We start from the raw sequence: 24,251 nt of genomic DNA on the forward strand, positions 1-24,251 counted from the left end.
TTCTGACCAAAATGTCCTACTTCCCGAAATTTTATTCTGGTAAGCCTACCTGCAATTATGGCGGCTTGATTGAAATGAGATGGGAATTTTTGTTTTCACTATTTAATGACTATCTCATCATTTCTCTCACACTTATCTTATCAAATCTTCGGTTGAGAGGCATTTTGGTCGCTTAAGAACAACAAATTATGCCGGAACAAATATCACTCTCTTCTTTTGTAAAATTTTCAATGAATTTATAACTCATTTTACTACGGCTTTTTTTTTCTAAAAAAGTAAGTAGAATCAATTTTTAGGTCTTCTTCTAGTGATTTAAATATTTTTTGAAAAAATAATTGATAGCTACTAAGCGATAAATTGAGTTTCAAAAGCTGGTGTTTTTCTTGCGATTGAAAACACACCTAAGTATTTAAAAAAATTGAATGAAAAAAAGGGATATTTTCATAAAAACCTTCATTCAAAAGAAAAAAATTGTGGGAGATATTTGTAAGCAAAATTTAAGAAAGTTCTGTTTTGGAAAGCATTCTAACAAAGAAAAAACCTGGTTGAAAAAACTGGATTTTATCCTATTTTCTGTTAACCAAATTTGATGTTTTTTTTCTGGAATCAGCAGAGTGTTAGAGTTGTTTTTTGTACTGGAAGAAGATTTAAAAATGATTTAGATTTTTTAGAGATTTATTTAAAAGTTGTATTTCATTTATGAAAAATGCACTTCTGAAATGTCTGCTCTTATGTGGGAGCTGTTTGCACATTTTTCGTAAATTTTTGTAAAAAAAATTCGGAGCTCATTCGAACCCAAGTATCCTGGTTGAAGAACATACAGTAGTCAAGACCACTATATGAGATTGTGCAAGATAAGCGATGTAATTCGCAAAATGAGACCCAAAGTTATTACATGAGTTTGCATGATATCATGTAAAGATCAATGAAATAAAACAATTAAAAGTAGCTGGATCATTCATTTATCCAAAACGGGGAGCCCCGTCATCAATTTATTACATCACAGGGACCATAAACAAATTACCAAAAATTGCTTTCTTAAACGAGGTTTTGAAATTTACAATTGTTTGATTCGCCTATTCATAAACTCATGAACATTGTCGGCACTAGCCATCGCTAGAGTAACATGTACCTCAGGGTGGCAGCCAATGGATCAGGTCAAATTTTGCAAAAACGAAAAAAAAATAGCAAACCGACCACATAAATTTTGTAGATTGGTCCGAAAAAAAACCTATGCAAAATTCCACCTCAATCAGACTTGACACCGAAGGCGGACCAAAGGAAAAATACATGAAACGTCGTGATCTAGTGTTATCTAGCAAAAAAAGTGTTTGACCAAAATTCAATTTTCTGGAACTTGCCCGCTTTTCGGAAAATCGCTTAGTGACTTTTGAGGGTCACAAAACCGAAAAGTTGAGCGTTTTGAGGCACCCCTAAACCAAGTCCGATTACACTGAAGTTTAGCAATGGTAACTTTTTCGGGCCAATCTACAAAATGTATATTTTTCAAAATTCGGTCATACATTTTTTCCCATACACGCTCGTTTTTATTTTATCATTTTTGAATGAAAAATAACCATTTTCTGGTTTTTCTTGCAGAACTGCCTATATGGTTATTTTTCATCAATATTTTAAGGTACAATTTTCACCATATTCCTAGTTTTCAGGTATTACCCAAAGAATGGTTGAAAATTTAACCTCAATCGAAAAAAAGAAAACAATATCCAGCTCTGTAACGAACTCCGCCCTATGGCAACCAAACAGCGAAAGCATGAAATTTTGAACCGCCTACTGGATGGAACCCCAGGGCTGTCCGGAAAAATCAAGTGTTGGATTTGGAACCCGGCGCGACTATTGGCGAGACAGCGATCTGCCGATTGATTGGAATCAAACGACAGACTTCAACACATATGTAGATGTCATTCATATATCTGCACTCCGAACTGAACACATCCCTTAGTCACAAAAATCAGTCCAAATCGAAGGAATCCTCCCCGGAATCAGAACTGATGGCCATCGAATGTCAATCGCCCAACAGCATCAACAACTTGGATGATCCCAGACGGCCAAAATTTTCCCCCTGACTTAGCTTATAGGACAAAGGCATCGGAGCGGCTCTGCACCCGCCTCTAACCGATTCGAAGAGAGCGATCATGTTCACGTTTACAGTCTCAGTCCGTGGGATCCGAAGAATCCGGAATGGTTGAAACGAGTTGCCGTGCCTGATTTAGAAGATTGCCACGGTTTCGACGAGTTTGGCGCCGATGAGTGACGGGCAACTTTCTTCCCGGGCTTCTACACCGGAAAGTAAATTCTTCGTTAAGTTGTCTTAAATCAACCAAACCCGGACATTTGAAGGTGGCTGAAGCTGTTATGCCTGGATATGGATACAGCTGATGAAGTGTTGGAGAAGGTGAACCAAAGGTAAATCCAGAGCTAGGCTGAGGGTGAAGGCGGACTCTTCGGCAATCAGCTCGGTTTCCGGAAAGGTCATCGTATCGGGGATGCCTTCGATCTCCAATTGAGCAACGCTTCCGGAATGAAAGGGTAACGCATTGGGCTGTAGTTGAGTTTGACATGAGGATTTTGGCATGTCTCTGTAGACTGGTTAAACGCTATTTTTATAATCGTCAGCCATAGTACGAGACAAAGTATAAGACTAGCGAATGAGTAGATACTGAAGCTTTTAGAGGGTATTCCGCAAGAGACCTGTGGAACTTGAAGTGGAGCAATTAGGAACACTTTTCTTCAGCAAAAATAAACCTTGAACTCAAGTTATCATTCCAGAAAAAAGCAAAATGAAAAGTATCATCCTCCTGATCCTTTCACAATTTCGCAATTGTTTCTGTATTTTTAAACAACCGGTGAAGCTCCGAAACCTGCCTTGTACAAGCAGTGTAACCTACAGAAATTTTAAAACTGGACCACCTCTTCAGAAGCGGCGTGCGTAGTACGGGCAGACGTGCGTAAATTCGCTTCGGAAAAATCGTTCGGCTGATTTCTTCCACGTTTATTGCGTTATGTGCAGATTGATTTTATCTTTGTTCCGATCATTACGCCAATGCGCACAGCACGAAGAGAACAGTTGTGCCTTGATGTTTTCGAAGCATTGCAGAAACAAAATCACACAACGAAACAACAAAACGAAGCTTACCGAACACGAAATGCGCACGAACGTTCGTTGCCGGACAAACCGAGCAAAAAGAACTTCGCATCACCCTCTCGATTAGAGATGCCAATGTGCCTGATTTTTCAGGCATTGCCTGATTTTTGGAGGCTCAGCCTGACAACCTGAAAAGCTATTGAATTTGCCTGATTTTTGAAAATATGCCTGATTTTGCCTGATTTTTGCGAATGTGATGAAAATGGGTATTAAAGAACTGGATTAAGTTCCATTGATAAAGTGAAAAAATGTGGCTAAATCAAAGCAATCGAAAGATTCCCTGTATTTCTTACTTAAAAATAGGAATTAAAAGGACTCTTTCAATTGCTTTGATTCAGTCGAATTTTATTCAACCAAGTAGGTATATGTTATGTTATGAATATAAGAGTGAAAATGTGGAGCGATCTCCAGAAAAAAGGTCATCAGGGACCGTTCAGATTTTTTGACCACTTCCTCCCCCTCCGTGGACAAGCGTGGACATTTGGCAAACCCCTACCCCCCTCCCCGGATGTCCACGTAAACAGATTTGAATTTTTTTTCTTATTCTTATTTGACAGTTAGAAAACAATACTTTTTGCCTTTTTGTTATTGAAATGGCTGATGTTGAAAAAAAAACGATTAAGCATTTCCTGATATAAAATAATTTTAAAAATTTTAAATTTCTAAATTATCATATTTATAACTTGCTTTCAGGTGGCTACTAATTGTTTAAACTTTACAATTTTAAGATATCGATTTCAACATCTTAATATTTATTCACCTTAAAAAAATATCTTGGAAGTAAGTATGTCCACGACATGACCAAAACCCCTACCTTCCTCTCCGGGGACAAGTGTTGACTTTTCCATACACCCCCCTCCCCCTAAGTTGTCCACGTGTTATGTGAACGGCCCCTCACTTTGAGCAAAATTTCCGTTACTTTAATATAGCCTGATTTTGCCTGATTTTTATTTCATAAGTTCCCTGATTTTTGAAAAAAAATGTTGGCAACCCTGCTCTCGATCATTTCCCGTTCCCTTGACCCTACCAGTTTTAGCCAGGCCACGCCCCGTTGCGTTGTCCGATTGATACGTTCGGCTGTCGAACGAACATGAGTTTACATTTTGAACTCACAGAACTGTACGTTCGCTTTCGCTCTGCTCAGAGATGCCAATGTGCCTGATTTTTCAGGATGAGAACCTGATAAGCCACAATTCCATTAGATTGTTAAAAGAATTAATTAAATTTAAGATGAAACACATTAGATTGTTAAAAGAATTAATTAAATTTAAGATGAAACATTAACTTTTAACTCTAGTTTTCTTGTGTCGTACCTTAAACTTTCTCCACTACCTTCTTTAAGATTGACTTTACATGCAGCAACAAGCAAACAAAAGACAACCTTAAATTTGAACTTCTGAAACAACGCGCTAATCCCCATAAATCACGAGATCCGCAAACCAACAAAAGGCGACCAACCATCAGAATCCATCACCATACACTTGCTTGCGCTGGCAATGGTGCCACTTCAAGCTTCACTGAACCAGGACCGGTCACGGAAAAGTTTAATTAAATCCGGTACAACCAGTCGACTGACGGAACGACTGACCGATGCCGGATTTTTGGGAATGGCATGGAAAAGGTCACCCTTAGACGAAGGAACTTCGAGGGCGGAAGGACATTTCGAGCACAGAAACCGAAAAAAGAACAATGAAGATAAGAGCCAGCCAGCCACCGTCATATGCAAATCTCGTTCCGGAAAAATCGCTCATCGCGGCGCGTCATTTGCGGTCGCTGGAGGACGTAATTGGGATCCTGCATGTTTTCAACCATTTTCCCACTTGGGCAGTTGTCTTTTTGAAGGTATTTTGTTTTATTTACCAATTACAACCTACTTAAATGAATTGTACTGATTAGTTTCAGATTTATTTGTTGTAAACATTAAAACAGTTAATTTTTTTCACAATTTTAGTAAACTGATTGTTACGCCTCTTTCCACTGCACCGGATATTGTAGTGGTTGGCACAAAAAAACAACCAAATGCACGCAAACGTGTTGGTCGAAATAAACTTTCCCGACATTGGACTTTTATTTGCTGCTAGCATCAATTATCACACCGCAACTCTTTTTTTTCTGGTTTGTTAATAATTTATGGTGCCTTCTGGTGAAAAAAAGGCATCTCCCGTCCAATTCTAATTTCAACGAACTCAGCGCTGTATTAATGAAAATTTAAATTGATTTATCTCATATGCCCACATTCCACGTTGGGAATTATAATGGCCTATCGTTAGAACAATCCTTTGCGATTCGAATGTTTCTACGTGAAACACACACTTGCTGTACCAAACGAAAAATAGGAAAAACTGTAAATTTCCCAGGAGATGAATATGTTTTGTATGAAAAACGCTGACTGCAAATTTAGTACTAGTTTTCCAATACCAACCTAAATGAAAAATATAATTATTCAATTCGCAATTATTTACCTTGTATTGTATAGCGACCGTTAAAAAAAATTAACTAGTTCCAACTAGTTCGTAAATAAAATGTAGGTAGCTGTTAGCAATTTTGAAAACTAGTAGAAACCTTAATAGACCCAAGAGGAGTAAATAAAAGGTGATACGATCTCTCGAATTTCAAAATCTGCCGTGATGATTGCTTCGTTGCGTTTGTTCACCTTTAATCTATAGAATAGTTTAGACCTAAGCTTGCCTTTTTATTTTAGCGATTTTAGCACACTGCTAGTTTGTAAACAAAGATAACGAGAATCTCCCCAGTTCACCGCGGTCTCCACGCCTACTTACTGTAAAAGACAGAGAACCTAGTATTTTAATGACCTTGATCCCAATCGATCCCATCAATAACTCCAACACAGAAAATATTAAATCGCACTTGAAATGATAACTCAAACTCTGAACAATGCTACTGCGAATCGCAATTCCTACCAAATAAGTAAACGATCGTAAAAATGGTTACTTAAAGTCGGTATAAATCGGATATGATAAAAAGTCCGCCATGTTTACAAATTTGTTCTCACGCGCGGGATTCAAGTGAGAAAACAACCTTGTTGTTCTCTCTGCGATAAGCAGTGCAAACAGATTGCTAAAAATCAGATGATTTATTTGGAAAAATTGTCCAATGAGAGAAGCAGCAAATATTGTCGATGGCAACGGTTTGCATGCATTGGGAGGAAAACTTCCGCTCTCTCACATACTTTCAAGATGTAAGAATAAGGTGTTGAATATCGTCCAATTTGTATAATTCTTATCGCTTAAGCCAGAAGTTTAGAATATGTATGTATAATGCTTTCCCTTTGGTAGGTAAATGATGTTTGCTCAAGTTTTGTGCAATGATTCTATAACGTATTAGAAGGTATAAAAAAGTTTGTTGAGAAATATATGTACCTAAAAAAATGTTTGCTGGGAATTTATCAGTGAAACAATCTTGGGGTTGAAATGGTATGCAAATTTTCAAAAATTCAGAGATTTTTTTTTATTTGGAGTGGAAAATCAAGTATCATCATGCTGGGAATCAAGATGAAAAAATAATTTTAGATATATTTCAGTTCAATTTACCTTTATTCGAACCTTGAATATCCTCTTGATTAAATATTCTAATATGTGTTGTGAGCCTACTTTGTTGAATAATTCTACTGAATCCAATCAATCGAAAGATTTCCTTCAATTCAACCACGGTATAAGAAAGGTTCAGATACCGGTATTTCGATAGCAAATTACTATCTTTTTCGAAAACGTTTTCAAAAAGGCTCACAGAAGATTATAGTGAAATGCGCTCGAAATACCGGTATCTGTACTTTTCTTATAACAAGGTTGCATTAAAAGGAGTCTTTGGATTGTTTTGATTCTGAACAAAATATTCAAATTCTTCCTTCCAACATTATTAAGTATTTGTTTTGTTAACATCAAGGGCTTATTTCATTTTTTGAAAAAAATGTTCATATTTTTAAGAATGCTTAGGAAAATATCTAAAATATTCAAATTAAAGGTTTAAACCAATAATCAACTGTCTCGAAGACCTCAAAGTGCGCTAGAAATTCAGCTTCTTAGGAAATCAGTTAGGTATTTTAGTTTTTTTAAAGAAATTTTAAATGTTCAATTTTAAAAATATGGTTTGCTCTCGCGGTCTTCAACAAAGTTGTTCTATAAATTCAAATAAGTGAGATCAAAAGACTAGAAGTAATGACGGTAATGAAATAATCATGAATTTTTGATGAATTGAAAATTTTAGTTTTTTTTTAAACATATATGTATCTCTGAAATATTGCTTTGATCGAGGATAATAAATTTATTTGAAATAAGTGTTTGTTTTAATACAGCATAGCTAGCGATGAGTAGTCCTAGGTTAATTTTAATTTGTAAAAAAAGGTAATTTTTGCATTTTTAAACGACATTTAACCAAAACATGAGATGATAACCACAAAAAAATACTGTTATTCGGTGAACTTACCCAGCAAACATGAAATCCTATCAGAAATGATAACTGAGGTCATTTACAATAGTATTGCGAATCGCAATTTCAAACGCATATTGAAAAGATCGTATAAAATGTCGTCTGAAATCGGTTTTAATCGGATATGATAGAAAGTCCACCATCTTTGACAACTTTGAAATGATTTTGCTCATGCGGGGGGGGCTTTAAATGAGAAAATTATTGTCAGGTTCTCTCTGTAATCAGCAGTGCATTCAGATAGCTATAAATCAGATGTAAATTCAGATATATTGACCAATGAAAGAACTGGAAAATATTGTCACTTGCAAAGATTTGAAAGCTATTTGAGCAAAACTTTGCGTTCTCTTGAATTATTCAAATAAGTACAAATAAGGTGTCAGATAACGCCCAATTGGTGTAGTTTTTGTCGCTTTACAAAAAAAGGAAATTTATGTATGTCTATTGCCTCCACTTTGGTAGGTAAATAATGATTTTTCAACTTTCGTACGATCATTTTTTAATGTATATGGAACGTATATCCAAACAGCTTAAGATTATAGCTGCAAAAGTAAATTTGAAAAATAGCTTATTCTGTCCTCATACTCGATTTCAACTTTTGAACTCAGACTTTGAATTTTAATTCTGACAACGAATTTGTGTAAAATTCTGGTCTATGAACGTCAATACTGAATTTAGAATGTGATTGCTAATCAATGAATATTTAAATTATTATTTCAAACACGTCCTAGATGCAGAATTTTGGATTTTGATTTCTAGTTTCTGTTATATTTATTCTTCTTCGAATCCAGAATTTTTATGGTGCATCCATATTATATGTCAGAATTTTGAATGACAATTCAAATTATAACTTCTAAATTTCACTTTTCAATTAAGAGTCCGACTTCTGAATCAGAAACTTTAGTCTTGAATTTTAACCTGATTTTTTAATCTGCATTCAAAGTAAAATATGAAATATCATGAGAAGTTTAAATTATTAATCAATTCAAATTTCCAATATTGAAACAAAATCTTAAATAAGAATTTTCAATTTGAGCGTTAAATTCTTTTTACAATTTTATTATTTGAAAGAGCGAAAAATTGATTAGAATATAACTAATAATTTCTCATTTTTTGTTAATAACAACAACGGACATGAAAAGCTTTTGAACAATTGTTTAGTCTTGATGAAGAAAAGTCAATTCTATAGAAATTTTTCCGATTTTGATTTCAAATTCCCGATTATTTCCCAGTTTTCCCAGTGCTATTTTAAATTCCCGTTTTTTTCGGGTTTCCCGGTTCGCTAGCCACCCTGCCATATTCAGAAACAAACTGCCATTACATGTGTCTTCCTTTAACCCTAATCATCTCTTGAGTGTCAATATGACACTATTGGAAGATTGACGGCTTTTACCTTTTGTCGGGTGCATCCAAATAATACAATTTCTTAGGGGACCCTCAATAAATTCTCGTAATCTATAATTTTGCATCATTACTTTTTTATGGACGCACCCTGAAAGCCTAGGAAGAGAACTCCCTAAACAGACTTTAAGTGTCAATTTGACACTTCTCAACCGATTTTTTCAAAATTTATAGTTAGTAAAATATGTTTCTCAGACAACATTTACGTAAAACACTTCAGTTTTCCGTTATTCAAAGTCTAAGCAAAAAAATCTGAAAAAACATGCTATTTTGAACTTTTTAAGATCATAACCACAAAACATGTAAAAAAAAGTGTTAAAACCGTACTTTTTAATGAATTAATCATCAAAATTGATAGTCATACCAGATAAATTTTGAAAAGATGATTGGCAAGTTGACGTAATTTGGCATATTTTTGCTTTTTTTTTTTAGATATTCAGAATACGAAACACAGAACGACGAATTTGACGAATTTTCTAAGGAAGCTATTTTTCGAGCTTTCTATCAATTTACAATTTCTCAGATTTCTCAGATTTAACTTTGAACGGGATTTTAAGTATATAAACGCAAGACTTCCGTTATTAATTTCTTTTCACTACAAAGGTAATTTTATACCGATTCTAGTGGTGTAATTACGTTACAGAAACCCATACGTATACATGGGCTTCAAACTTCAGCTTTCTTTGACACTGAGTGAAATTTTTTTGGAGCACTTCGTAGCTGAATTACATTCCTTTATACCAAGCATGTTTTTTCGGATTTTTTTCTTAGACTTTGAAAAACGAAAAACAGAAGTGTTTTAGGTGAATATTGTCTGAGAAACATATGTGAGTTACATTACGAGGTTTCCAAAACTATAAATTTTGTTAGGGTATATTGGGTTTTAGTCAGGAGTGTCGAATTGACACTCCAGGGACTGTTGTAACAGGTAAAAATTTCAGGGACGGATGAGAGTAAAAGGCATAATAGGTCTTTTTTTTCTTTTTTATAGGAATTCAACCCATTAAGGTCATTCTTCCTCGTATGGCTTTATAGGTCCTTATAAGGCCGCCCTTATAGTTTTTTTTAGAAAGGATGAACTTGACTTGAATCAAGGTAAATGAATTTCAGTAGACATTTACGGAACTGTTAATGAAATTTTACTATCAAAATTTAGGTTTTCGAAAGACAATACGAAACGATATGAACAACCACTAGTTAAAAGAAGCAGTAAAAAAGCAAACACGAACAGTTTGCATGTTCCACATATTAGTCAAAAAAAAAATAACCCCAAAGGTTATCAGCCGGCGGCTCCCCAGTTTGTTGGTTCAATCTGCATTGGTTTAAAAAACAATAAACAAAAAAAATCCTGAATTCTGGAACCAGCTTACTGACCCATTTGGTGATTTTATTTGAGCACCTCAATCAACAATGCTGTCTGCACACATTACGAAGCTTACTCAAATTTGTTTAAAATGCTTCCGCTGCAACTGATAAGATTAAGCCGCATTCTGCCGGTCTTAAGCCGTCGTGTGTGCCAATTTTTGCGTAGTCTCGTTTTTCTTTTTTTGACTCATCAAACAAAAACTTTTTTTTGTAAACCAGAAGGATTCGTTAGAATATACGACTCAACCGTTTCTCTTTAATTCGATTAGGAAAGAACAACTTGAGTGTCCGGAATGGTGTTTGTTTTTCGGAAAACGGTTTAGCTGCACCAGCCAGCCATAAAATAAGAAATAGATCACCAATTTAGCCACATACACAGAGGCCCCAGCACAGCCATTTCTGGCTACGACGATAAGCTGTTAAAATGCCATTACACGAAAAACTTTAAGCAAAATTTAACGATCCATGAAAATTTTCACTTTCATTCCAAATGGGGCTGCTGCCGGGCGGCGCGCTTACTAAAAGTATACACATACGCGCCACGCGTATATGTAAGAAGGATGGTAGTTTTGGCCCCCTTTTTGGAGAGCGACTAACTGCCCCCTTCATGGCGGGCGGCCGCCGGCATGGGGGTTGGCAAAGAAAATCCATCCCTTGGACACAACAGTTAACATGGCCATTGCACTACCGCCCCCTAGGAGGCCACGAGGGGAAGCTGCTTACTGCAAGTCCGATTAGGAGAAAATAAAGTGTTGTAGTTTTTCTTCGATTTTATTTGCGCTTGGTATGCTGCGAGGAGGCTCTCTTGTTGCAGCCGCTGCTGGAGGAAAGTGAAAATGTGGCTTAAAAAAAAACTTTTCAAACAACAATAACATCAGTTGGATATTTTTGTTGCCCCCCCTACCGCTGCATAATTCGAATTGCTCGGCGGCTCAGCAGGTGTCATTTGAATTTGCCTTTTAAGAGTATATTAAGTTTTGTAACCTTTTGCGAAGAGGTTGTGAAAATCCAATGCTTATTTAGAAAATCTGTATGCTGAAAATTCACTGAAAAGTGTACTGTACCAAAGATGATATGATTGAAAAAACACTACTGGCATAAAGACTCGAGCTCCCAAGCAAAATGATGCATGACCACTACATTCAAGCGAAACAACAAAAACATTTTATGGGATTTTCATCCTATTGGATAATTCATCTAAAAAAAATGTTGTGAGGACCGAACTCACTGCAACATTCTCATCTCGGCTTGCCAGTCCGATGTCTTACCCAGTGCACCATCTAAGTCGGTTAGCTAACGGAGGTTTATTGTCATATTCTTTCTGAAACTGCCGATTACCAAAAAAACGCATTACATTGACCGTCTGCCGTTTGGCCGATGTCTGGGAGGACAATGCCAGTTAGTAGAAAACTTGTTAATGCCGGTCTGGCATAGAATCTTATACCGATAATTCCACCTCTAAGGAAGATCATTATTGAAGTAGAGTCTGATTTGTGAGTATAGATAAAAACCAGCTTTTGGTTTAAAAACTTTGTTCTAATTGATTGAAACAAATATGTATTACTTTTAGTTTTAAGTTTAACAATAGACATTACTTAGAATACAGTAGAAACACGCATACCCAGGTTCCGGTTATCCGAGCCTTCGCCAATACTCAGACCGTTCCTATGGTACCTACATGAATCATTTTCATTATTTTTTTTTAACTTTCGCCTTTGGGGGAGCTTCTAATTTGTCGATAAACAATTGGAGCCCAATTATAATCCAAAAACCAACACCGTCATGCAATTATTTTTTTTATCAAACCACTTTCTTGCGAATTTTTATCAAAACCCTTTCTTGCGAATGCTTAACCACAAATTGATCGACAAAAGCGCATCAAGCTAAATTCCACTTGATTTAATCACATCGTAAGACGCATGGGTGCAGCGAAGAGTTCCGATAATAACAACAACAAACGAAACACTCATCGCAAGAAGGGAAATGACTAAAAAAAAAGGACAGTGACACATGGCGCAGAGGATTTGTGTCATCGTCAGCTCAACCCAGAGTTTCGTCCCATTGGAACTAAATATTGGTACTTTTGAAAAAAAATTAAAGGTATCTTCAAGACTACTTATGTAATTCGTAAAGCTATAATTAAGTCAGTATATAACTTTACTGGCCATCATACCGAGTGGACAATATTTGCAAATTACCATCTAGTAGACATCGCGATTGAAGAGTCTCCCTAGCATATCACAATCTATGCCTAGTTCTTATGGCTGAGTGGATGAGTTTCCAGGAACTGATAAACCCGATGACTAGGCTAACTTGACCTAAGCTTTGGTGCTGCATAGAACAACCAGAATAATGGTGGTTCACAATCGAAGACGGCGGCGACGACAAACCTCAATGGGAAGTTCCTGTGACTGTGACTTGTGTGTGTGCTGGATGAGTCGAGGAACTTTTTTTACGCCTAGGAAGCATGATTAGAAGTGACTGAAGAGGAAGTGCGAAACATATAGTCACATTACGTTACGTTTTTATACATAGAGGAGCTCTAGCAGCTTCTAAAAGCTAAGCTAACTATATTACTGGGTAGAACAATGCTCTCGTTAATCGTGCCTCTGATTAGTCATGTCAGTGAACTGTGAATGCTAATTAATGGAGTTGGTTGAGCAATTATTATTGGTATGGTAACCTACTACTATCATCGCCAGTCAGCAAATTCTCGTCAACCGTTGTTGGGGTCATTTGACTCATTGTGTTCAAGCTTTGGGCGAATCAATCATCTTTAATGATCTATAACATTTAAAGTTTGAATGTAAATAGCATTTGGAAGCCTTCGAATCATATTCATGATTTTAAGATGAACATTCTTGAGTCAGAGTGTCCTCTCTGAGACATAGATAAATTAAAATAGATCTATTTATCACACATATGATTCAATACCTTGACCTTTGCTATTTCAAGTTTTTTTTCATGTAAATCCTCTTTCATAGATGTAAGTAGATAATTATGATTTCGTATAGTCGATGTTTGTTTCTTTAAAGGCAAAAGCTCTATATTTGCCTGATAGTACTGCAATAAAAAATACTTTATTAATCTTTTATAGAACACCAGTCTTCTATTATAAAATTTAAAGGAGTTTTTACTGTTGCTTGGGTTAGTGTTTCATGGATTATTGATGAAGCTCTCGTTTTCAGAAAGAAGAAAAGCCTTAACAAATACCCAACACGACTGATAAAAACCATTATAAAACTACAGTACCGTTCATAATTGTATAGAAATTTAAAGCAAGCGTACTGTCACTTTGACTTGAAACTTCCATAGCTTTTTACTCTGATGATATTTTTTATCAAATTTTCTGCGTTAGATAGATCAACTATCACACTTTTATACCACAAAAATTGAGCTTTCTGGAGTTTGTGTGGCTTGAGATACAGTAATTCTACGAAAATCGGACTTTTTGGACTTCTATCATTCAAACTGCAATATCTCAGAAACTACGCTACATTTTTTATTGAAATTTTGCAGAGTGATTGTTGAAAAATAAAGTTAGCATGTCTAAATTTTTTGAAAAGTTCTCTCGAAGGGAACAAAAGTTACGCGAGGTACAATATTTTAGGCATGAACCTAGAAAGGCGATTTAGAGAATAACTGTATCTCAAGCCACACCAACTCCAGAAATCTCAATTTTTGTGGTATAATAGTGTGATAGTTGATCTATCTAACGCAGAAAATTTGATCAAAAAATATAAGCAGAGTAAAAAGTTATGGAAGTTCAAAGTCGAAGTGCCAGTGTGCGTGCTTCTAATTTATATACAATTATGAACGGTACTGTATGTCTGAAATTATTTCGGAGGTTGAAATGTTTTCTAGAATTTTAACACTTCGTCGCTAAACTAATAACTAGAATGTGTTTTATGATGAATGCAACTTCGAAAAACTAAAATTTGAATGTTATATTCATTAGGAGCCCGAAAGAAGATTCACAAAATCTTAGTGGTATTTTTGAAAAATACTCATTCCAATAAAAATATGTAGTCAAAAAGTCACTAATATGTTGATTAATTTCACTCTCTTCTTCTTCAAACATCAACATTTCCATAACTTGTAACCATTGTGGAAAATTAAAGACATGCGTCCTTCATTTTTCTTTTCAACGTTTGATCTATTACTTATTGAATGTATTGCAGATACAACTACGGCCAGGCCAACCATGCGATGTAACCGCAAAAAAAACAAAATCGAGGAGAGGAATGAAGGGTTCCCTACAAAAGGCCTCATATATTGTTTTAACATGTATGTTTATATAATAGGTTGTTTTGTTAATAATTTCAATCAAAAAATTTAAAATTACATACAGAAAAAATTAATGGATTGATCTCATGGCATGGCATGTATTGCGAACTCCAAAAAACTAAAAAATTGTGTTGATTAAAGCTTCTTCATTCGTCATCAGTGTGCAGGAAGTCAGTCAGTCAGTCGAGGATCAAGCGAGCGAGTCAATGATCCGACGGTTCACCGGTGTAGTTTACGAGGGGACAGGTCTGAACATTTGGCGACCGAAATCGAACCAAGAAAGGAAAAAAAACGGTTCACGTTGAGTAAATTATCATCAAAGTAGCTTAGAAATGAAACACTTTGTTAATTACCCAATACGCAAAAAACGTGGGAAAATGAGTAATTTAAAAACTCATTAAGCGAAAATCAGTTGGAGCAAAGAAAGTAATGTAGTTGGTTGATTTTCAATAGCAATTTGAACAGAAGTAAAATAAATGAAAATTTAGTGCCATATGTGATAAATAACAAGCATTTTTTGGAAATGAGCCGCTTATAGACTAATGTCGAAATAAGAATAAAAATGAAATATCAAGCGAGTCGTAAGGACAACTTGATCATGTTCACAATTTCATGTGCGTTAAGAGGACAGCCTGAGTAATTGATGAAAAAACAAGCGAGTCGAGAGAACGGCTTGAAATCGAAAGCGAGTTGAGAGAACAGCCTGAGTGATTGATGAAAAAATAAGCGAGTTAAGAGGACAGCCTGATAAAAACGGCGAGTCGAGAGGACAGCTTGAAATCGAAAGGCGAGTTGAGAGGACAGCCTGAGTTATTGATGATAAAACAAGCGAGTCAAGAGGACAGCTTGAAATCGCAAGGCGAGTTGAGAGGATAGCCTGATTGATCGATGAAAAAATAAGCGAGTTGACAGGACAGCTTGTAACGTCTTTATCAAAATTGAGTATGATATGGCTTAAGCACCCTAAAATAATGAAATGCGTTTGAGCGTGTATCAATGACAACCGAGGAGAAAACGTCAAAAAAGAAAGGAGGCCACGCGGCAGAAAGAAGGCTCCCGGTTCTTTTTCTGATCTCGACGGTGGAAGAGGTGTCGACGTGGCGCGGCTGAATCCAACATTCATTGGTGCGGAAAGAAATTTACCCGCGTTAATTTTCCGTCGATTTTTAAACATCAATTTGGCCGAGAAAGTGGAAGAAAATCGTAGTTTATTGATAGATTGCCAAAACCCGGTGCTACAAGCTCAATTTAGCCACGAGAGTGACCCCGTAATCCGTCGCAGAAACGAGCAAAAAGTGAAACGCGTTTTGTGGGAATCGGAAATTTTTTTACCTTGTGCACGCCATCTTATTTTCCGAATAAGGGGGCCCCATTGCAGAGCACCGATTTCTCGAGCAAGTAGCATCCTAAATCGAATTCGTCGTCGAGAAGCAACAACAATAAAAAATCGGAAGATTTTGCCTCGTTGCTCACATACCCTGCTCAAATAGTACGGTGCCCGGTTTAAAGTACAATGAGAGCTTGTGCTGGTCAGAAACATTGGATATTCGACCATCGCTGTTCGGAAGATTCCTAGTGCGGGTTCAATCATCGCGCATACATTACGCACGTTCGCACGCCAAACGTTGGAAGGAGCAGATGAAATTTGTCTGAAAGCCTCCAGCGAAAAGCGAGATTGGGCGAGCAACGCAGAGGAGGAGAGAGCCAGGGCAGCGTACGAGGAAAGTGGAAGGCTCGGAGGACGTGCCGCGCTCATGCGAGATCTGTTAGCGCGAATATCACCAAGAGGCCCGCGCTGCTGCCGGAATTAGAAGGTGAGTGACACGCAAATTTGTCTCACGCTAGGGTACCCGGCATTAGGCCGGAAGTTTAAGCCTTTTCTTTTTCTGGGCCACAAATTGCGCCACTTTCCATTGAGAGTCTCATTCGCTACAAGCTTGAAATCGAAAAGGGAGTCTAGAGGACAGCCTGAGTAATTGGTGAAAACAACATGCGTGTCGAGAGGACAGCTTGAAATCGAAAGGCGAGTCTAGAGGACAGTCTGAGTAATTGATGAAAAATCATACAAGTCGAGAGGACAGCTTGAAATCGAAAGGCGAGTTGAGAGAACGGCCTGAGTAATTGATGATAAAACAAGCGAGTCGAGAGGACAGCTTAAAATCGAAAGGCGAGTTGAGAGGACAGGCTGAGTGATTGGTGAAAAAATAAGCTAGTTGAGAGGACAGCTTGATATTAAAAGGCGAGTCTAGAGGAAAGCCTGAGTAATCGATGAGAAATCAAGCAAGTCGAGAGGACAGCTTTAAATCGAAAGGCGAGTTGAGAGAACAACCTGAGTAATTGATGATAAAACAAGCGAGTCGAGAGGACAGCTTGAAATCGAAAGGCGAGTTTAGAGGACAGCCTGAGTAATTGATGATAAAACAAGCGAGTTGAGAGGACAGCTTGAAATTGAAAGACGAGTCTAGAGGACAACCTGAGTAATTGATGAGAAATCAAGCAAGTCGAGAGGACAGCTTAAAATCGAAAGGCGAGTTGAGAGGACAGCCTGAGTGATTAATGAAAAAATAAGCGAGTTGAGAAGACAGCTTGAAATTGAAAGGCGAGTCTAGAGGAAATTGAGAAATTGATAATAAAACAAGCGAGTCAAGAGGACAGCTTGAAATCGCAAGGCGAGTTGAGAGGATAGCCTGATTGATTGATGAAAAAATATGCGAGTTGACAGGACAGCTTGAAATCGAAAGGCGAGTCAAGAAGACAGTCTGAGTAATTTATGAGAAATCAAGCAAGTCGAGAGGACAGCTTGAAATCGAAAGGCGAGTTGAGAGAACAGCCTGAGTAATTGATGATGAAACAAGTGAGTCGAGAGGACAGCTTGAAATCAAAACACAAATTAAGAGGACAGCCTGAGTAATTGATGATAAAACAAGCGAGTCGAGAGGACAGCTTAAAATCGAAAGGCGAGTTTAGAGGATAGTCTGATTGATTGATGAAAAATAAGCGAGTTGACAGGACAGCTTGAAATCGGAAGGCGAGTCTAGAGAACATCCTGAGTAATTGATGAGAAATCAAGCAAGTCGAGAGGACAGCTTGAAATCGAAAGGCGAGTTGAGAGAACAGCCTGAGTAATTGATGATAAAACAAGCGAGTCAAGAGGACAGCTTGAAATCGAAAGACAAGTCTAGAGGACAGTCTGAGTAATTGATGAAAACAACAAGCGAGTCGAGAGGACAGCTTGAAATTGAAAGGTGAATTTCAGGGACAGCCTGAGTTACTTATCAAATTGGAAATCAAGCGGATAAGAATTCCAAGCGAATTGACAGAATAGCTTAAAATTTAAAGGCGAGTTGGGAGGATAGCCTAAGTTACTTATCAAATTGCAAACCAAGCGGATCATTTGCTTTGGTTTCTATCAGTGGCCTTGCGTTTAAATTGGCTACGGAATGTGTTAACTATCATTTGAGCATTGTTAGTATTTCACTTTGCGGAGAGCCAACAAAAGGTATATCAAAAAGGCCAATAAAAGGTACTGGTTCCAGGATTAAGAGCAAAACAGTGAATAATAAATCGGCTTTCATCTCAAATAATTCAAGGCACGATTGCCGAAGTCACAGAACATTCTGCCGCAGCCCGTGACATAGAGGATAGCCTTCAAGTCTTCTGAGCCAACGGACATGAGATCGAATCACGGTCACGGCAAATATACTTAGTGCATTTTTGGCATGTTGTTAGTTTTAGCATTTGTATGATGCTCTTCATATCCTGGAAAGATGCGGCTTGTGATATAGCTCAGTTGGCAAGTCTGTTGCCTCCTGAGCAGATGTCCGCGAGTTCGAGCCCAAGAGTAAACATCGAACACAGTTGTACCGGATAAGTTTTTCAATAACGATCCGCCAACTGGAACGTTGATAAAGTCGCGAATGCTATAATGATGGTAAAACGACTATAATCGAAACAAAAAAATATCCTGGAAAGATGTAGTCAAATCAAAGGAATCTCTTCGAGGAAGCATTTACAGTTTCATTGAGCTACTGTATGTGTTTGTGTTCGTTTTAAATTTCACTGAATTTTGATAAAAATTTCATCACAGAATCTGTATGACAGATCACAAAATTTTGAAAATTTTCACATAATCCACAGGTTTTCGTTATTTTGTAGGTATTTTAGAAGTTATTCAAAATTTGTATTAATCACACTAATACTTGAAAATTAATTTTTTCAAGTATGATGTAATGAAGATCCTATTTGTTTATGGTGGTCATTTTCAATAAAATTAATGCAAATATCGTCGCAGAAAATCGTCACAAATTTTTTGGATGAGATCACAGAAAAGCAGAATATATTTTGTCAAAAACACATTTTTTTTTCGGAAACCTTGTTTCAAAGGTCTATCGAGCAAACGTATTTTCGCTGAACACTAATAAATTGATCAAGTAAATGCTCCAAAGCATAATCGATGGTGCACGTAAAAGGAAAGCTGGATTTTTGATGAAAAAAATCCTGATTCTGATCGGGTACATTAAAAATATTTCTCAACTGATGATTGCTAAAATAGACAAATGCAACGGTTGTTTGGAAAGCAGAATCCACAGATAGTTGCTCTTATAAACATTTGAAACATATTTGTTCGGTATTCACCTTTCTTGCTAAACAGATATAAAAAGCCATTCATCGCCAAGGAGGTTTTTAGACTTTGTTATGTTGTTGCAAAGAATCATCGTTTCCTGAAGTATTTATAGGCGGATATTGAACTTGTTTTTGCATTTCTGTCAACATTCTGAACTTGAATCCACTATACTTGAAGCTCAGAAGAACATCAATGCCCGTTTGAATCAGCCTTAAAATAATGTAGAAGAGGTTGACTTTAAATACCTAATCAGTCGTGCTATTTTTCGCCTTCAAATGTCACCTTTTGCCCGATACAACCATCAGAAAACAGTTAGAACCAGACAACCATATTGTTAGCAGACGCGATTTCAAAACGATGTGTTGTAACATTATACATAGATACATTTCATTGTTATCTGGGAGAGTTATAAGGGTTTCTAATCAAACTTTTTTAATTTACTGCGATAAATTCTAAAACGTTCGTAAGTTTGAAAATTCACTAAAAATCGCTCTGATCTAAATACAATCGAAATGGGACTTACCATGCTTTGACGCGGATAAGCACCTCCCCGGCGGCCGGCGTCGGTTCCGGCTTCTTCAGGATCTTGATATTTTTGAACCCACCGAACCCGGTCAGTGTGACGGCTCGCATCTCCTTGGCCGGGGGCAGTTCCGGTTCGGCTGGGGCCGCCGCCCCCTTTTCCGACGACTTGGTGGACGATTTGTCGTCGGTCGACGATTTGGCCTCCCCATTGGTGGCCGGCTGCTCCTCGTGATGGCCATTGGTGGTGGCGGCCGGAGCTTCATTGGTCGTCGGAGATGGGGTCTTGACCTCGGCAACGACGGGCGCTTCGGTTGTTTCGGTCATTTTGTTGAATGTGTTTTTTTTACTTGCTGTTTGCTCTGCTCCAAAAGACGTATTTAGCTGTCGCAACGAATCCACTCGCGTGGGCGTATTATCGGTTCAAGGATTTTCTGAGCCTCTGTGTCTTGTCCGAAGAAGAATTGGGTCCACTCGCACGCGTCCCGGAATGTAACTTATTGCTGGAAGCAGACACCGAGAGAGAAAAGAGAGCGAAAGAAAGAAAATTAATTGAGGATTATTAATCAGCATCAAACGGAAGTCTGGCTGGAGGCACGAAGCTAAGAAAAAAAGAAGACGACAAGACGAGAATTTTCCCCACTGGCTTCTTTGTATATTGACTGAGAAAAACGTGGCCATCGAATGTGGTGTAAATATTTATAAACATGACTTGACGGCCAAGAACGGGATCATCCAATGGATGTTTGGTAAATGAGCAACACTTACGCATTGTTTAGTTCGGATAATTATTGTTCGTGTTCGAACATCGCCGCGGATCAAAAATAACTGTGCCGAGCAATATTTCACCAATCAGTAAAAAATGTGCATTTTGTAGCCGTAGGCGGAGGGGCAGGTTTCTATGAGATTTACTTCTGTAAATTGGGAACTAAAGTTCTAATTCTGATTTCATTCTTAAATGATTTAAAATTGATTCAAATCGGAACATATATAGAAAAAAAAATGGTACAGATTGAACAAAAGCTTATGTGCAACAAAATGGCATACTATCTACATTGCACAAAACCAAAAAATTGAGTGATTAAAGATTGTTAATTGAAAAAAAAATCTCCAACACAAAAAGTGTTAGAATTTTGATTTTCTTGATTTCATTTGATTGCCCCTGAGGTAAGGTTGCCAGTTTTTTTTTTCAACACGTACCCGGGCCGGAAAAATCCAGGCTAGCATAATGCGGGCATAATCTAGGCAAATTTTGGTCAAAATCCAGGAATTACTCAAATCATGAAAACAAAACTTGAGCTTTTTTTTTTTCATAAGATTTTTTGAAATCGTATTTTAGACTTTCTAAAAACTTCTCATGTTTTTTTTATAAAACTTGGTAAAAAAAAATCGTTTTGAAGGCATAAATAAAAAAATTTAGAACACAATTTGTTTTTTTTTGTTTGTTTGTTTTGACAAATAAAGTGAATAAATCCGGGCAAAATTTGGGCTTTTTTCAATAAAATATGGGCAACCGGGCCGGGCCGGACTTTTGTAAAATATTGTATTAAATATCTGTGCGAACCCGGATAAAAACGGGCAATCTGGTAACCTTACCCTAAGGTGATTTTTGAGGGTCAAAATCGAAACTTAGAGTGCTTCAAGGCACCCTTCAATCAAGTCCGATGAAGCTGAAATTCGGCACGGGTCAGTTTTTTGGGCGTATCAACAAAATGTATCTGGTTGGTTTTTTGAATTCAACATGACCATTTTGGTTGCCAGCAAAACGCATTAAATCTTTAAAAGTAGAAGATATTCACTCCTCAAGAGATTCTAACATTCTCTCTAAAATAGATGGAATTGCATAAAATGGGATTAGCTGGTCCATAAATATGTGCAGAACGCGCACATCAGCTGCTTCCGATGGCTCATCAACGTCGTTTAGCAGGGTAAACAACATAAGTAGTCATGTACAATAAACAGTTCAAGAAAGAAAAAAAAACCCTTTCTCTTAAAACCATCTTAGAGCCAAGAGGAGGTTGGACGCTCGGTCTTATTAAGCAGCAGCAGACACTTGAAGCCAAAGATGAAAACCGAGCGTCACAAAAATGCACTCTTCAACTTGCGGCTTCCTTACTAAGTATTCAACAGGCAAAGGAAGCCAAACAAGAGTGCATCAAGGCAGTGCAGAAACGTCGTCGTTGAAACAGGCGCGTTCGAGTTCGAAATGATGTTCTGGCCTGATGCTGCTGCTTGATCATAAAGAAGGGCCACACGCTTGTTAAGCCAACAAATACATCGAAAGTGTTCCGAGTAACGAGATTTATATGCTCGATTACACATAATTTGCTTCCTTCTTGGATTTAATAAATTTCACTTTAACTTGTGGACTCTTCTCAATTTTTCGTACACACTTTTCAGCGGCGCATCTTACTCCAAGAGGCATGCAAGTGCGTCCTATTTGCCGGGGACAGAGGACAGACCCCGGAGTATGCGAGTGTGTTTCCCTAATTGCATTCGTCTGAATGGAATTTTCAAACAACCGAACGCCACAGTTCAGCGATTCAACAACTTTGGAAGAAAATTGATCAAAAAGACGACGACGCTCTTCACCTTTAACTTCACAAATTGGATGAACGAAAAAAAAACTAAAAAGCCACACCGAAAGCTGTTAGCAATAATTTGTTCCGATCAATTCATTTTGGAGATCGAATCAAAGTCGCTGAATCGAATCACGACGAACGATTATTTTCAAACTATCTACTATTATTAGACTTTATTGGAGGGTGATTAGCGGCGTTGAAGCCGCGATGTGGTCATAACACCACATCAGCGGCGAAATGGGTCTATTATCACCTTGCGCCAATCACGGAAGCTGCTGGAATAAGAGATAGATGACAATCATTTCACTTTTCGAATTATAAAAACTAAGCTTTTCATAAGATGATCACAGATAAAACTGATGAGATTTTATCAATTGATGACCCTTGAAAAGCGCGAAAATCTGCCATCAAGGTACAAAAATATTTTCCTTGATGTTAACATGATTTATATACCTTTTTATTCATCCAGACATGTAGATTGCCATTTATAGAAACAATCACTCCACTTTCGTTCTCCATTCCTCTCTCCAGGCGAGATCTGAATCGGGAGCATACCTTCGCAATATAAGCCACAGACATTAGACTGAGTCGATTTGGGGTCATTTTTGAATATCTCAAACCCTGGGGTCTTAAAAGCTTCGGTTTTGTTCAAAACTCATCCATGATTTTTTTGCAGAATTTTCAAGTAACGTTTACATGAGTAAATTTGAACTTTTAGGTTTGTATGGGAAAATTGAATACTTTGTACTTTGTTGAAGACCGTAAATTTGTATCTTAAAAGGCAAAAAAAATTATTAGCTGTTTAACAGAGATATGTCTTTTGGCATTGATAAACAATTAATTCAATTGACATCACTGCTAGTGCTTCGCAAAGCATTGCAAGAAAAGTAGTCATGCAATAACTCGCTAGGCACCCAGCAGTGATGTCAATTACATAAAAATTCTGCAACTAATCATGGATAAGTTTTGAACCAAAATGAAACTTTTTAGACCCCAGGGTTTGAGAAATTCAAAAATGACCCCAAATCAACTCGGTCAACTCAGACATTGAAGCCCAGACCTCAGAGATGCGAGCCTTCAGAGAATCCACGCTTGGGTTAGAGGATCCACAGGCCTTCGCTAGAACGCCCATATCAAAGTGTCGGTGGGTTTCATATCCGGACTGCTCGGATGCTATTCTCTTCTTATTCTCTTCTAGCCAGATTTGGGACCGTTTCAGGGTATGGCATGGGCTCTGTCTTATTGGAAAACAAATTTTTCGTGTTCAACGAAACAACCAAATTCCGAATCCCCGGAAGCATTTCTGATTCTTCAAAATCTCCAAGTAGATTTTAGTATCAACTTATAATCAAGAAGTTTGTTTTCTTGGTTTTGTTGAGTAATTTTTAGTTTTTAACCACAAGTCTGCCTGGATACTGCCCAGATTTTTTGTCGACATTTTTTAAATCTAATGCCCGGATTTTGCCAGGTTTTTAGATAAAATAGCCCGGATTTGTCCGGCCTAGATACGTGCTGAAAAAAATCTGGCAACCTTAGTCAGACTGAAGCTAGCGGACAGAAACTGGATTTCTCTATAAAACTTTCGCATCATGGATCCGCGGCCTGAGGGCTCTCCATGTACATTAAAGAAAAAAAAAATAGTAGACATATAAAGGGTGTCCACGATGAAATTGCCACCCTATGAAATTGCTCTAACTTGTTAACCGTTGGGTAGACTTTAATGACAATTTGTGGGGATTTAGTTCATAGTGCATTGTTTACACCCCACAGGTTTAAAAGTCCTGTGACCAAAATTCGCGGAAATGGAGTCGAGAGAACAGCTCGTGCGTGATAAAATCTTGCGCATTTATCAAGAGAACAAGGA

At 37.4% G+C, this 24,251-nt stretch overlaps 1 protein-coding gene across 2 annotated transcripts in view; it reads right to left on the bottom strand.

Moving 5' to 3' along the window:
• LOC129754749 (synaptic vesicle membrane protein VAT-1 homolog-like) overlaps positions 1–24,251 on the bottom strand; it is a 143,405-nt gene that overhangs the window by 77,939 nt on the left and 41,215 nt on the right. For both annotated transcript variants that reach the window (XM_055750965.1, XM_055750964.1), the window contains exon 2: positions 19,807–20,308. In XM_055750965.1, coding sequence (XP_055606940.1) covers positions 19,807–20,132 — 326 coding nt within the window. In that variant the 5' untranslated portion in view covers positions 20,133–20,308. The remainder of the gene's footprint in view (positions 1–19,806; positions 20,309–24,251) is intronic.

The sequence above is a fragment of the Uranotaenia lowii genome, chromosome 3 (assembly GCF_029784155.1).
Source record: "Uranotaenia lowii strain MFRU-FL chromosome 3, ASM2978415v1, whole genome shotgun sequence".
NCBI classification, from domain to species: domain Eukaryota; kingdom Metazoa; phylum Arthropoda; class Insecta; order Diptera; family Culicidae; genus Uranotaenia; species Uranotaenia lowii.